We start from the raw sequence: 13734 nt of genomic DNA on the forward strand, positions 1-13734 counted from the left end.
GGGGGCTTCCATCATCGAGAGAAGCAAGTTCCTTACAGTGAAGCCTATACCCAGCTCATGCATTTCCTCTGAACTCTTCTCCTGGCAGTTGAACGTGTAATGTTTTTCTTTCAGTGATCCACTCTCGACAAGCACTTGTCTCTTATAGGGAAGCTATGACAATACTTGAACTGATCACTTGAACAATACCAGAATTGTCAGAAAGCCGTTCCGCCTTACCCGTCTGAGATCCAAGACAAAAGTGCACCAAGTCCTCATCAGAGTTGTTCTACGTGGATGATGCTGCACTAGCATTCCATACTGGGGAACACTGTTAGCAGCAAATGGACAGACTCTCTCATGCCAGTAAAGAGTTTGGTTTGACCATCAACATCAGGAAGGCAAATGTCACGATCCAGGATGTTGCCATTTGGCCATCAATCAGTATTGACAGTGACGCTGGAGGTTGTTGATAGCGTCACATATCTTGGCTCCACAATCACCAGCAATGTCATTTAATGCTGAAATCAACATACAACATTGCAAAAGCTGCAGCTGTTACATCTAAACTGAATAAGAAAGTGTGGAACAACAGCAACCCGACCCAGAACACCCAAACTGCGAATTTGCCAAACCTGCATCCTCAATGCACTCCTCTACACTAGTCAAACCTGGACAACATATGCTAGGTAGGACAAAAGTTTGAACAGTTTCCAACTGCTGTGTCAGGCATATCGTCAACATCTCTTGACAGGGCAAGGTCACCAACTCAGAGGTCCTGGAGTGTGCTAATTCCATCAGCATACACTCATTACTAAGCCAACGATGTCTGCCCTGGCTTGGCCACAACCATCGAATCGATGACAGCTGTATACCCAATGCCCTTCTGTATGGTGAACAGGCCAATGGATCACGCACGATCTAGGATGCCCATACGTCTGCTACAAGGTCATCTGCAAGCAAGATATGAATGTGACAGGCATTGACACAGACAACTGGGAGGCAGCTGCCGACAGCTGTGATCTCTGGAGGGGCAATGGAAGAGGCGAGGAGAAACAAAACGCTCAGCTGGCCAAGAAGAGGGACCAGAGAAAACAAGACAGTGGATCCTTCACCTTCTTAGTCTCAGTCGCTCAGTAAATTTTTTTTTTTCATTCATGGGATGTGGGCCTCACTGGCTATGCCAGCATTTATTGCCCATCCCCAATTGCCCCTGAGAAGGTGGTGGTGAGCTGCCTTCTTGAACCGCTGCAGTCCATGTGAGGTAGGTACACCCACAGTGCTGTTAGGAAGGGAGTTCCAGGATTTTGACCCAGCGACAGTGAAGGAACGGCGATATCGTTCCAAGTCAGGATGGTGTGTGACTTGGACGGGAACTTGCAGGTGGTGATGTTCCCATGCATCTGCTGCCCTTGTCCTTCGAGGTGGTAGAGGTCGCGGGTTTGGAAGGTGCTGTCTAAGGAGCCTTGGTGCATTGCAGAGACTGCAATTGACCTATTCAGGTCAAATACATTACACTACACTACAAGTTGCATATAGAGCCATGTTCCCTCAACTCTGCAAAACAATAGGAAAAAGATTTCCTTGGAGCTCGATGTATTCAAATTGTAAGTCTGTTCTCCATGCCAGAGTGGAGCTCCTGAGCCACACCAAACGATGCTTAACACAGAGTTGACCACCAAGGCACAAACCATTGTCTGAGACAGAAGGCTGCCAAAGAATCTTCCACTAAACATCAACACAAGAAATAGTGCATAAAGATCTCAGATAAGATAGTGAATTTCAGAAAACATGGCTTCTTACCTGGTTGAGCAGGTACAGGATCTTTGTAAGGATATGTAAGCATCGTCTGGGATTTAACGGCGTTTCATTGAATATTCGGGCCTGTTGACAATAAAATGCTTTGTTAATACTGCATAGCAATCTTGGGCTATAATTATTAAAATAAGCTGATGTTTCTTGATAAAATTCTGTTGCAGATAGTTTTTGTCCTCAACAAGGCAGGGGAATAGAATACATTTCTACTGTTGGCATCCAATGTCATAATCGACCGTATTCAGGTCAACTACACTAAAAGTTGCATATAGAGCCATGTTCCCTCAACTCTGCAAAACAATAGGAAAAAGATTTCCTTGGAGCTCGATGTATTCAAATTGTAAGTCTGTTCTTCATAAATGGGTTTACAATTTTACTGCACAACAATAGATCATCCCCAAGTGTGCTTAATTCAATCAGAAGAGTAACCTTACTCATTACACTGGTGTACAATTTTCATTTCTCAGGCCAAACTGGGAGATAACTATTGCTTGCTGATGGACTGTGGTCAGTTTTAGTACTGGTCTGAAACCCACTAGGATCTGGGTGAGACATCCCAAACACTTTAAGTAGGACCTGTGAGTTGGCACAGAGTTGCAACTTCCCAACAAATTGCACTAGATTAAAATTCAGAAGTGTAAGGATAGTTTATTAACCCATTAAATCGTATATCCAAGCAATCATACTACATGCATATCACCTATGTGTTGATAAAGATTAAAATGCTTAAAACATTAAAGAACTTTTCAAAATAGAAACCAAAAAATTGGTGCAACTGGGATGAATTCTGAGTTAACAATTAACAAAAGTACTTGAAATTTCATCTGAAATAAAACATTTAAAATAAATAGGTAGAGAGCTATATTAAAATAGCACATTAGTTATTCCTCCAATACCATCCCATTGTGTAATTTCAGGGTCACTTTATTTATTGTTTAATTGAACCTCTTCCTGAGCTTCAGCAAACTTTTCCTTCTCTTGACCATGACACACTATGGGATAGAGCCTCTTATGATTACACAACAGCCTTTATGATCTGCTAACCAGGGACTGAAAGTCTGCTTTGTGATATTTGTAACACATAGGTTAATGTGATTGCAACAAATTTCTCTGTTCATTTTAAAGTAATGAATCCATTTAAAATAAAACAGTTAAAATTAAGAAAGGAATTTCATGCAAAGGTGTTAACTGGTTACAGACATTGCAGTGGAATTTTAACCCTCTCCAACCTGTAGTCTCAAAATATAATCAGCCAGATGTTACCAAAGTCCTCTGCCATCAGAACTGTCATATTATTTTGTTTGAAAAAGCTTAAAATGACATTTTTACAAACCAAATCAGAACTATGATGTTTTCGTAATATTAAAATTTGCTAATGAGACCAAAGAACATCCTAGAGTGTTGAAAGAGGTAGCTATGCAGAAAATGGATGCATTGGTGATCATCTTCCAAAAATCCAGAGATTCTGGAGCAGTTCCTACAGATTGGAAGGTCGCAAATGTCATCCCACCATTTAAGGGAGGGAGAGGAAAAACAGGGAATTACAGACTTGTTAGCCTTACAGCAGTCATTGGGAAAATGCTAGAATCTATTCTAAAGGATTTGATAAATAGACACTTGGATATGGGCATAGTCAACATGGATTTATGAATGGGAAATCATGTTTGACGAACCTGTTGGAGTTTTCTGAGGATGTTACTAACAGAATTGATAAAGTGGATGTGGTATACTTGGATTTTCAGGCAGCTTTTGATAACGTCCCCCACAGGAGGTTGGTTAGCAAAATTAAAGCACATGGGATCGGAGGTAACATACTGGCATGGATTAAGGATTGGCTAACAGACAGAAAGCAGAGAGTAGGAATAAACGGGTCAATCTCGCTTTGGCAGGCTGTGACTAGTGGGATACCACAGGGATCAGTGCTTGGGCCCCAGCTGTTCACAATATATATCAATGATGTGGCTGTGGGGACCAAACGTAGTATTTCCAAGTTAGCGGATGACACAAAACTAGGTGGGAATGTGTGTTGTGAGGATGATGCAAAGCAGCTTCGAGGGGATTTGGACAGACTCAGTGAATGGGCATGAACATGAACATGGCAGATGGAATATAATGTGGAAAAATAAGCTGATGTTTCTTGATAAAATTCTGTTGCAGATAGTTTTTGTCCTCAACAAGGCAGGGGAATAGAATACTTTTCTACTGTTGGCATCCAATGTCATAATTGACAGTATTCAACTACACTACAAGTTTTATATAGAGCCATGTTCCCTCAACTCTGCAAAACAATAGGAAAAAGATTTCCTTGGAGCTCGTAGAGTAGGAGGTACAGATGTGCAGAGTATTTCTTAAATGGTAAGAGATTAGAAAGTGTAGATGTACAAATGGACCTGGGTGTCCTTGTCAATAAGTCTCTGAAAAATAACATGTAGGTGTAGCAAACAATTAAGAAGGCTAATGGTATGTTAGCCTTTAATCACAAGAAGATTTGAGTACAGGAGTAGTGAAGTCTTGCTTCAATTGTGTAGAACCTTGGTTAGACTGCACCTGGAGTACTGTGTGCAGTTTTGGTCCCCTTACCTTAGGAAGGATATTATTGCCATAGAGGGAGTGCAACAAAGGTTTACCAGACTTTTCCTGGGAAGGCGGAACTGTCCTATGGAGAGAGATTGGGGAAACTGGGCCTGTATTTCCTGGAGTTTCGAAGAATGAGAGGTGATCTCATTGAAACCTACAAAATACTTAAAGGGATAGACAGGGTAGATGCAGCTAAGATGTTTCCACTGGTTGGGGAGTCTCGAACCTGGGGACACAATTTCAAAATAAGGAGGAAGCCACTTCGGACAGAGATGAGGAGAAATTTCTTTACTCAGAGGGTTGAGAGTCTTTGGAATTCTCTACCCCAGAGAACTGTGGAAGCTCAGTCATTGAGTATGTCTAAAGCAGAGATTGACAGATTTCTAAATATCAATGACATAAGGGGGATATGAGGATAGTGTGGGAAAAAGGCATTGAAGTGGATGATCGTGAAGCCATGATCGTATTGAATGGCAGAGCAGGCTCGATGGCCTATTCCTGCTCCTATGTTGATTACCTCTGGATATCAAGAATAAATTCTGCACAATCTTCTCCTGGAGCTTTAATAAATGTACATGATTTGTGGGAGGAGATGATCCAATGACCTGAATGGCATTTTGTCACTTCAAGCTTTTTTATGAGGGTTATTAGTTCATGTATATGTAGACGTAGTGGAACACTGTAAAATATAATCAGAGCTGCAGAGACCATGGAAATGCTTTGCCAAGAATGACAACCTGTCAAATAAGGCAGGATATATGGCTAAATAGATGTTCTGGAGGTTTACTCGATAAGTCTTTGGACAAGACAGAGATGGCTGCTGCATTTGTCAACATAATGGTCACAGCACTTCAAAAATAATTATTGTTTGAAGCACTTGGACAAATTTGGACAATGTAAAGAATGCACTTTTATGAATGCATGTAGTTTTTTTCCTAACTTGTTAACCATTCATATTGCACATTAATTCAGTCCTAGAACTAATTAAAAATTATATCCAATGCTAGCTAAAAGCACCTTTTCTTTACATGAAAGCTGTACCTGAACAGTAGCTTTACTTATCAGAGCCTTCAGCAATCACATGTAAAGGCTGTCTAGTATTTGTTTCTCAGTCAATGTAATGAGAAATACTTCAGAAACATTAAAGCTTAGAAATTTCAGCACGGGATGGAGGTAATTCGGGTTGTGCCACATTCGAGCTATTTAATATCCCCTTTTCTTGTTCTTTACCTGAAACTGGCAATGTTTGTAATCAGATGTTCAATGTTAATTCCTCTTAAAGGTCACGGGTGACTCAATTCAATCCCCACATGTTGTAAAGCACCCCACAGTCTAATAATGGTTTGCATGATACCATTTCTTCCTAGCTTACCCTTTATCTTTCTAGTACTAACCTTAAGTTCATGCTACTTTTCACACACCGGTGGAAATAACTGCACAACTACCTCCTCAAACTCTTCCAAAGTTTTGAATGTTTCTTTGTTTCTCTCTCTCTTAACCTTCCCTGCTACAGTCTAGTTTTCTCAACTCTCATTTTGTAATTGTATCTTCTCAAGCCTATTATCTCCCAAACAATCTTCACTGCCTTTTTTCCATGTTTCTATTTATTTCCATATTTCCAAACTGCACAGTATTCCAAATATAGCTTAGTCAATATCTTGTACAATTTCATCATGACCTTGATTTTGCATTCAACGCACCAATTAATAAAACCAATGAACTCTTTGGCCTTTTAATGGTTACTGCAATTCTGCTTTTGAAGGTTTTCAAGATGAGGTTTTGATAGATTAGATAGAGAAAAATTATTCCATCTGGCGGGTGAGTAACGAGATCACAGATCTAAAATCATTGGAAAAAGATCTAGAGAATATATGAGGAGAAATTTTTTCACTCAGAGTTGTCAAGATCTGTCATGCTGTACCTCAAAAGTAGCTGGAACCGCTTCCATAAATAATTTTAAAAGGGAGTTGTAAAGGTACTTGTGGATGAGCAGCTTATAGGACTATGGACAAAAAGTGGGGATATGGAATTAAGCACGACTGCTCTTTCAAAGAACCAGTACAGGCACAATGGGCAAATGATTTCCTCCTATCCTGTAAGTTTCTATGAATCTAGATCTGACCTTTCTGTTTCTCCACTCCATTGTTATCGTTACCCTGAATGTGTATTTTCATTTGGTTCTTTTATCCAAAATGCACCCCTTTCCTATCCTGAGTGGCATGAAACAGGGTTGTGTTCTCAGACTTACATTGTTTGGGATCTTCTTCTCACTGTTGCTCTCACGTGTTCAAGTCTTCAGAAGAAGGAATTTTCCTCCACACAAGATCAGATGGCAGGTTGTTCAACCTTGCCCGTCTTAGAGTGAAGACCAAAGTATGGAAAGTCCTCATCAAGGAACTCCACTTTGCTGACTATGCTGCATTAACATCCCACACAGAAGAGTGTTTGCAGAGATTAATTGACAGGATTGCGGCTGCCTGCAACGAATTTGGCCTCACCATCAGCCTCAAGAAAACGAACATCATGGGACAGGACGTCAGAAATGCTCCATCCATCAATATCGACGACCATGCTCTGGAAGTGGTTCAAGAGTTCACCTAAATAGGCTCAACTATCACCAGTAATCTGTCTCTCAATGAAGAAATCAACAAGCGCAAGGGAAACGCGTCTGCTGCTATGTCCAGACTGGCCAGGAAGGTGTGGGAAAATGGCACACTGACACGGAACACAAAAGTCCGAGTGTTTCAAGCCTGTGTCCTCAGTACCTTGCTGTACAGCAGCGAGGCCTGGACAACGTATGTCAGCCAACAGCGACGTCTCAATTCATTCCATCTTCGCTGCCTCCGGAAAATCCTTGGCATCAGGTGGCAGGACCGTATCTCCAACACAGAAGTCCTCGAGGCGGCCAACATCCCCAGCTTATACACACTACTGAGTCAGCGGCGCTTGAGATGGCTTGGCCATGTGAGCCGCATGGAAGATGGCAGGATCCCCAAGGACGTTTTGCACAGCGAGCTCGTCACTATATCAGACCCACTGGCTGTCCATGTCTCCGCTTTAAAGACATCTGCAAACGTGACATGAAGTCCTGTGACACTGATCACAAGTCGTGGGAGTCAGTTGCCAGCGATCGCCAGAGCTGGTGGACAGCCATAAAGGCGGGGCTAAAGAGTGGCAAGTCGAAGAGACTTAGCAGTCGGCAGGAAAAAAGACAGAAGTACAAGGAGAGAACCAACTGTGTAACAGCCCCGACAACCAATTTTATCTGCAGCGCCTGTGGAAGAGTCTGTTACTCTAGAATTGGCCTTTATAGCCACTCCAGGCACTGATCCACAAACCACTAACCACCTCTAGCACTTCCCCATTGTCTCTCGAGACAAGGAGGCCAAAGAAGAACTATACACTTATCCTCATTGAACTGCATTTAGCAATACTTAACCATGCCTTCCTGAAGCCTCAGATTTTTTCTTCCAATTTGAAAGTCACAAAACGTTGATATTGTTCACCCTAGAACCTTATTTAAATCCTTCACGTATATTGAGAACAGTAGTAGTCCCAACACAGATCTTGGCAGCACACCACTAGCTACATTTTGCCAATCCAAGAAATAGACATTTACTCCTACTCTCTTTTCTCTACCCCTCAGCCATCCCTCTAACCATGTTGACACTTTACCTGTATTACAATGCATTATTCACAAATTTCTCTGTGTGCGGGGAGAGCAGCAATTTTTTAAAATTGAAGTCATGAGCAATCCCATAATGTTTGCAACCACATTGTTCTATCCTTGGAATTAAAGAAACAAAGCTGATATTGAAAACTTGCCTCTTGTAGAACTGCACTCTTTTCCAGTTGCTGGTAAGGATTGGACCCACTTCCTAAAAGGAATACAAGAATGAGGATGAATATGATGCACAGACATTAATTTGTGATTATCATACTGTAAATAAACAGGTCCAGAACTGACTTGACAAATATTTGACTTTGGGATTTTTTGTATACCATTCTTTCACCCCATAGATTCACACATCCTCAATAGAGTAACACTGTCAGTCCAAACATTTCCATAGATGTCAAAATACCATACCACTGATTAGTACAACCAACAGAAGGATTACAGGATTGGGAGATTTCTCCTACCTTTCACACCCATCCATGTAACCAATACTGGCAGGATGACCGTATTCATAAGTTGTGAAAAAATTACTTTGCAACCCTACATCATTAGGGCTGCACTATGTGAATAAAAGGCCTAACTGCTGAAATTAACATAAATGCAATGTTCATGAACTGCTTGACTGATCAATAAATTAGTTCAACCTTTACTGCATTTCTTCCATGATGCTTTTTTATTAGCGAAGATAAATTATTTTTATTGAAAAGTGGTGGGAAAACTATCTGAAGTTTTACTAAATATCTCTGCAGAATTTACTAAACTACTTTGCAGAATTCCATAGGTCGGACTAACAAATCCAACATTTTACACTATGACAGGGCAACACATAAACACAATTCTATTTAATTATAATTTATAGAATTACAATTAACTTAAAGCTTATCTATTTTGAAACACATTTTCACGAATAAAATATATTATGCTTGCAACTGGAGCACCTTTACTCAGTTACAAACAGAACTTCCATTTTACCATTATCCCATCCCAAAGAGGGAGAAGATATTGTAATAACTATACAAAAACACAATGAAATCCTAAACAAGCAGCAGGTTCTAGGTTTGATCTCCTGGTCTGTGCTAATTGATCGCAGCCAGAACAGCAATTTGGGTGCAACAACTGGCTCCAGGGCTTTTGATTTAAGGAAAGGGGGAGGGGAGGGGTGAGGAGTGAGATCAGCCAAGGCATGTACTGCTAATTACTGTGCAATGACCTCTACTAGAAAGTGTGAATGCTGGTTAAGGCCAATGTCAGGCTCAGCTGTCATGCCCCCAAAGTCAAATCACCTCCCAATTAAATTCACACAAGTCACTTGGATTAAGTACCAGAGGGTTACCAGCACCAACTGAACCATTCCGCAACAGTCTGCATTTGAGAAGGAAAGAAAATTACCGAAGAACAAAATCTTGGGACGTAGTTCAACCATACTTAATACTTTAGTATGATGGTACAATGGGTTGATGCTTTAAACAAGCCCAGAATATTGCATCTTTGTTTATCTTTTAGATCGTATTGGCGAGTGACTGCCCTAACTTGAAAATGTGCTTGGGCTCTAATGCCAAGAATGGAGCTTCACTTCCTCACTAAGGAGACTGACTATATTGCACTAATGATTTCAAAGATTGGGTGGTAGCATTCTAACACTGCCCATTAAATTCTAACAACATCGACATATTCACAGAAAACTTTTAGTGCCATCATACAATGTACGATATGGCTCTAATTAAAGACAACATGAAATTACCTCGCAAGAATGACAAGAGTTCAGTTGCTGTTGCATCACCATGCCTTTCACACAAAGATCCAGACTGAACTTATAAAAGCACCTCGGAAGAAGTTTCTTTCACATACTCGGGTACAGTTAAGCATGAACCATGTCTACACATGGAATGCATTTATGGAATGCATAAAATAGTCACATCATCAGTGTTAATGCTCATGATCGAAGTTTATAACACAATCTAATCAACTAACTTTAGTTCCGAACATTACAGTATGAAAGAGAATTTATCTATACACCTTCCCATGGGTAGAGTATGTGTCCTACATGTACTGCAAAAAAAATCATTTTAAATCTACACCTAAATAAGTCTACAATTTCCCTCAGAAAATGCAAAACCGTTAACCTTGAAAGCCAAAAGAATTTTTTTTATTCATTCGGGGGATGTGGGCGTCGCTGGCTAAGCCAGCATTTATTTCCCATCCCTAATTGCCCTTGAGAAGGTGGTGGTGAGCTGCCTTCTTGAACCGTTGCAGTTCTTGGGGTGTAGGTACTCCAACAGTGCCTCTACCAGAGTTCATTTGCCGACCAATCAGCACTCTATTCTCATGCAGTATAAGTTGTTTTCCCTTACATTGGTTATTCTTGTGTATTGTCCTGACGAGTGCAAGATGAAAAGCTTCGACAACATGTCTCCAAAGATGTTTTAGTACAATTGTACAGAGCTTTGGTGAGACCACATCTGGAATACTGTGTGCAGTTTTGGTCTCCATATTTAAGGAAGGATATATTTGCATTGCAGGCAGTACAACAAAGGTTCACTAGATTGGTCCCTATGTTGTCCTATGATGAAAGGCTGAGTAAATAGGGCCTATATTCTCCAGAGTTTAGAAGAATGAGAGGTGATCTCATTGAAACATAAAAGATTCTGAAGGGGCTTCATACAGTAGACACAGAGTTTGTTTCTGCTGGCCAGTGAATCTAAAACACAGGGGCACAGTCTCAGGATAAGGGCCGATCATTGAGGACTGAGATGAGGAGAAATTACTTCACTCAAAGGATTGTGAATCTTGTAATTCTCTACCCCAGAAGGTTCTGGATGCTACATTGTTGAATACATTTAAGGCTGGGACATACAGATTTTTGGTCTCTCAGGGAATCAAGGGAGTGGGCAGGAAAGTAGAGCTGAAGCCCAAGATCAGCCATGATCATACTGAATAGTGAAGCAGGCTTGACGGGACACATTCCCACTCCTATTTCCTGCGTTCTAACTGTAGAGCACTGGTAAGCTCCTCATTGATTGTCCAAACAACATTAACATAGTAACTTAGTAAAGGCATCTCAAGGTGCTTTACAGGAGTGTTAGCAGGCAAAATTTGAAACCGAGCCATCTAAAGAAATATTGGAAAGACTGAAGAGAGCGAGTAGAGGTGTAGGGAGGGAATTCCAAGGCTATGGCCTAGACAGCTGAAGACACAACCATCAATGTTTTTTCTTTTAATTGTTTGTGGGATGTGATCATCACTGGCAAGGCCATCATTTGTTGCCCATCCTTAACTGCCCTTGAGAGGTGGTGGTGCAAGCAGCCTTCTTGAACTGCTGCAATCCATGTGGTGTAGGTACACCCATAGTGCTGTTTGATAGGGAGTTCCAGGATTTTGATCCTGTAACGATGAATGAGCGGTGATGTATTTCCAAGTCAGGAATTGCATGACTTGGAGGGGAACTTGTAGGTGGTGGTGTTCCCATGCATCTGTTGTCCTTGTTCTTAAAGGTGGTACAGGTTACAGGTTTGGAAGTTGCTGTTGAAGAAGCCTTGGCAAATTGCTGCAATGCATCTGTAGAAGGTACTCACTACAGTCAGTGGCAGAAGCAGTGAATGTTTAAGGTGGTGGATGGGGTGCCAATCAACCTTTATCCGGATGGTGTCTAGCTTCTTGAGCGTTGTTGGAGCTGCACTCATCTAGGCAAGTGGGGAGTATTCCAACCCACTCCTGACTTGTGAAATGTAAATAATAGAAAGGCTTTGGGGAGTCAGGAGGTGTGTTGCTCACTGCAGAATTCCCAACCTCTGACCTGCTCGTGTAGACACAGTATTTATATGGTTGATCAAGTTAAGTTTATGGTCAATAGTCACTCCCACTTCCAGGATGTTGCTGGTGGGGAAATTCAGCACGGGTAACGCCACTAAATGTCAAGAGGAGGTGATTATATCCTTGTTTGTTCGAGATGGTCATTACCTAGCACTTGTGTGGCACAAATGTTACTTGACACATAGCAGTCCCAGCCTGAATGTTGTTCAGGTCTTGCTGCATGTGGGCAGGACTGCATCATTATCTGAGGCAATGAGAGGGATGGAGTTGGTGGTGAGGGAACAGGGTTTGTGGTGGAGACCAAAGATATGCCTTCAGTTTTTCCAATATTTAACTGGAAGAAATCTCTGCTCATCCAAGACCAAATGTCAGACAAGCAGCACGACAAATCAAAGGCAGTGGAGGTACCTGGAGTGGTGAGAAAACGCTGGGTATTGTCAGCGTAAAAGTGGAAACTGATATTTTCGGATGTTTTCACTGAGCTGCTGCATGTTGAGAGATAGGAAAGGGCCAAGGATAGAGTGTTGGGGGACTCCAGAGGTAACGGTGCATGATCAGCAGCCCGGACCATCCTAGGCTTGTTGCATTACCTTAAATGAAGAGGATAGAACCCCAGTCCCAGATCTACCTTGTCAAGTTCTATTAATAAGCCAGGCTGGCTGGTCAATCACCAGTAACCACCTAGCTCAAAAAGCAGGTAATAGTCTGCCACAGATCCAGTCAATTCCAATCTACTATCGCAAGGTGTGCCATTGACCCCAATTACCACCCTCTCCATCCAGATATCAGTGATCAATTTGTTGTACGTTATATACAAATCCTGTATATTAAACATACATCCTGGGCTGAAATGTTTATGTTCAACTGCTGTTATTTTACAGTCAACGCATTCCTCTGCACAATAAACAGAAACTGCCCAAACGTAATTTTTTTTTTAACTGTTCCCACAGCAACCTGAGACACCCAGGACCCGACCCTCTCGCCGACCGTAAACCGGCTGCTGAGCGGGGCCGGGAGTTACAGCTTATCCCCAGGCACGGAGAACAACAAGGCCTGCAGCCTAACTCCCGGGCAGAACGAGGCCTCTACCGCCGTTTGAACTGGGTGTTTACGGTGAATAAAAAGATTTAACGACTGACAATAATTCTGCGTTAAAAGCGCTGTCACTAACCCGACTCTTCGTCTTTTTTATCGAATTTCTTAATCATTTTCACAGCCTGGAAATAAATGAAGCAAATCCAACGTCTGTCGTCAGAGGGATTGCAACCACACCCCTCACACTGATTGACAGTTTAGGGAAACGCCCCCAAAGCCGACTGGTGTTACAAATAGTGCGACCGGGGGCACTGAGCCACGCCCTTTAATGACTGACCGTTCAACGCAGAAATAAAAACAAGAAATGCTGGAACCACTCAGCCGGTCTGGCAGCATCTGTGAAAAGAGAAGCAGAGTTAACATTCCGGGTCAGTGACCCTTCGGAACTGACAAATATTAGAAAAGTCACAGGTTATAAGCAAGTGAGTGGGGTAGGAGATAACAAAGGAGGTGTAGATTGGACAAGGCCACATAGCTGACCAAAAGGTCATGGAGCAAAGGCAAACAATATGTTAATGGTGTGTTGAAGGACAAAGCATTAGTACAGATTAGGTGTTAACGGACTGAACAGCAGCAAGTGCAAACCTGAAAAAAAACAGTGGGTAAGCAAACTGAACAAACTAAGATGAAATGAAATAAATGCAAAAAAATGATTGTAAAAAATGTAAAAAAGAAAAAATAACTAAAAATGAAAGTAAAATGGGGGGCTGTCATGCTCTGAAATTATTGAACTCAATGTTCAGTCCGGCAGGCTGTAAGCCGCTGTCAAAAACCTCCTAACT

The 13734-nt window shown here is 41.6% G+C and overlaps 1 protein-coding gene across 1 annotated transcript in view; it reads right to left on the reverse strand.

The window, feature by feature from the left end:
- The window catches only part of copg2 (COPI coat complex subunit gamma 2), a 77932-nt gene extending 64776 nt beyond the window's left edge, over window positions 1-13156 (reverse strand). The window contains exons 1-3 of the mRNA XM_068059441.1: window positions 13029-13156; window positions 8197-8249; window positions 1783-1863 (exon numbers count right to left, since the gene is read on the reverse strand). Coding sequence (XP_067915542.1) covers window positions 1783-1863; window positions 8197-8249; window positions 13029-13065 — 171 coding nt within the window. The 5' untranslated portion in view covers window positions 13066-13156. The remainder of the gene's footprint in view (window positions 1-1782; window positions 1864-8196; window positions 8250-13028) is intronic.
- Between the last annotated feature and the right edge of the window lie 578 nt (window positions 13157-13734).

Source organism: Heterodontus francisci, chromosome 27, assembly GCF_036365525.1.
Source record: "Heterodontus francisci isolate sHetFra1 chromosome 27, sHetFra1.hap1, whole genome shotgun sequence".
NCBI lineage: Eukaryota > Metazoa > Chordata > Chondrichthyes > Heterodontiformes > Heterodontidae > Heterodontus > Heterodontus francisci.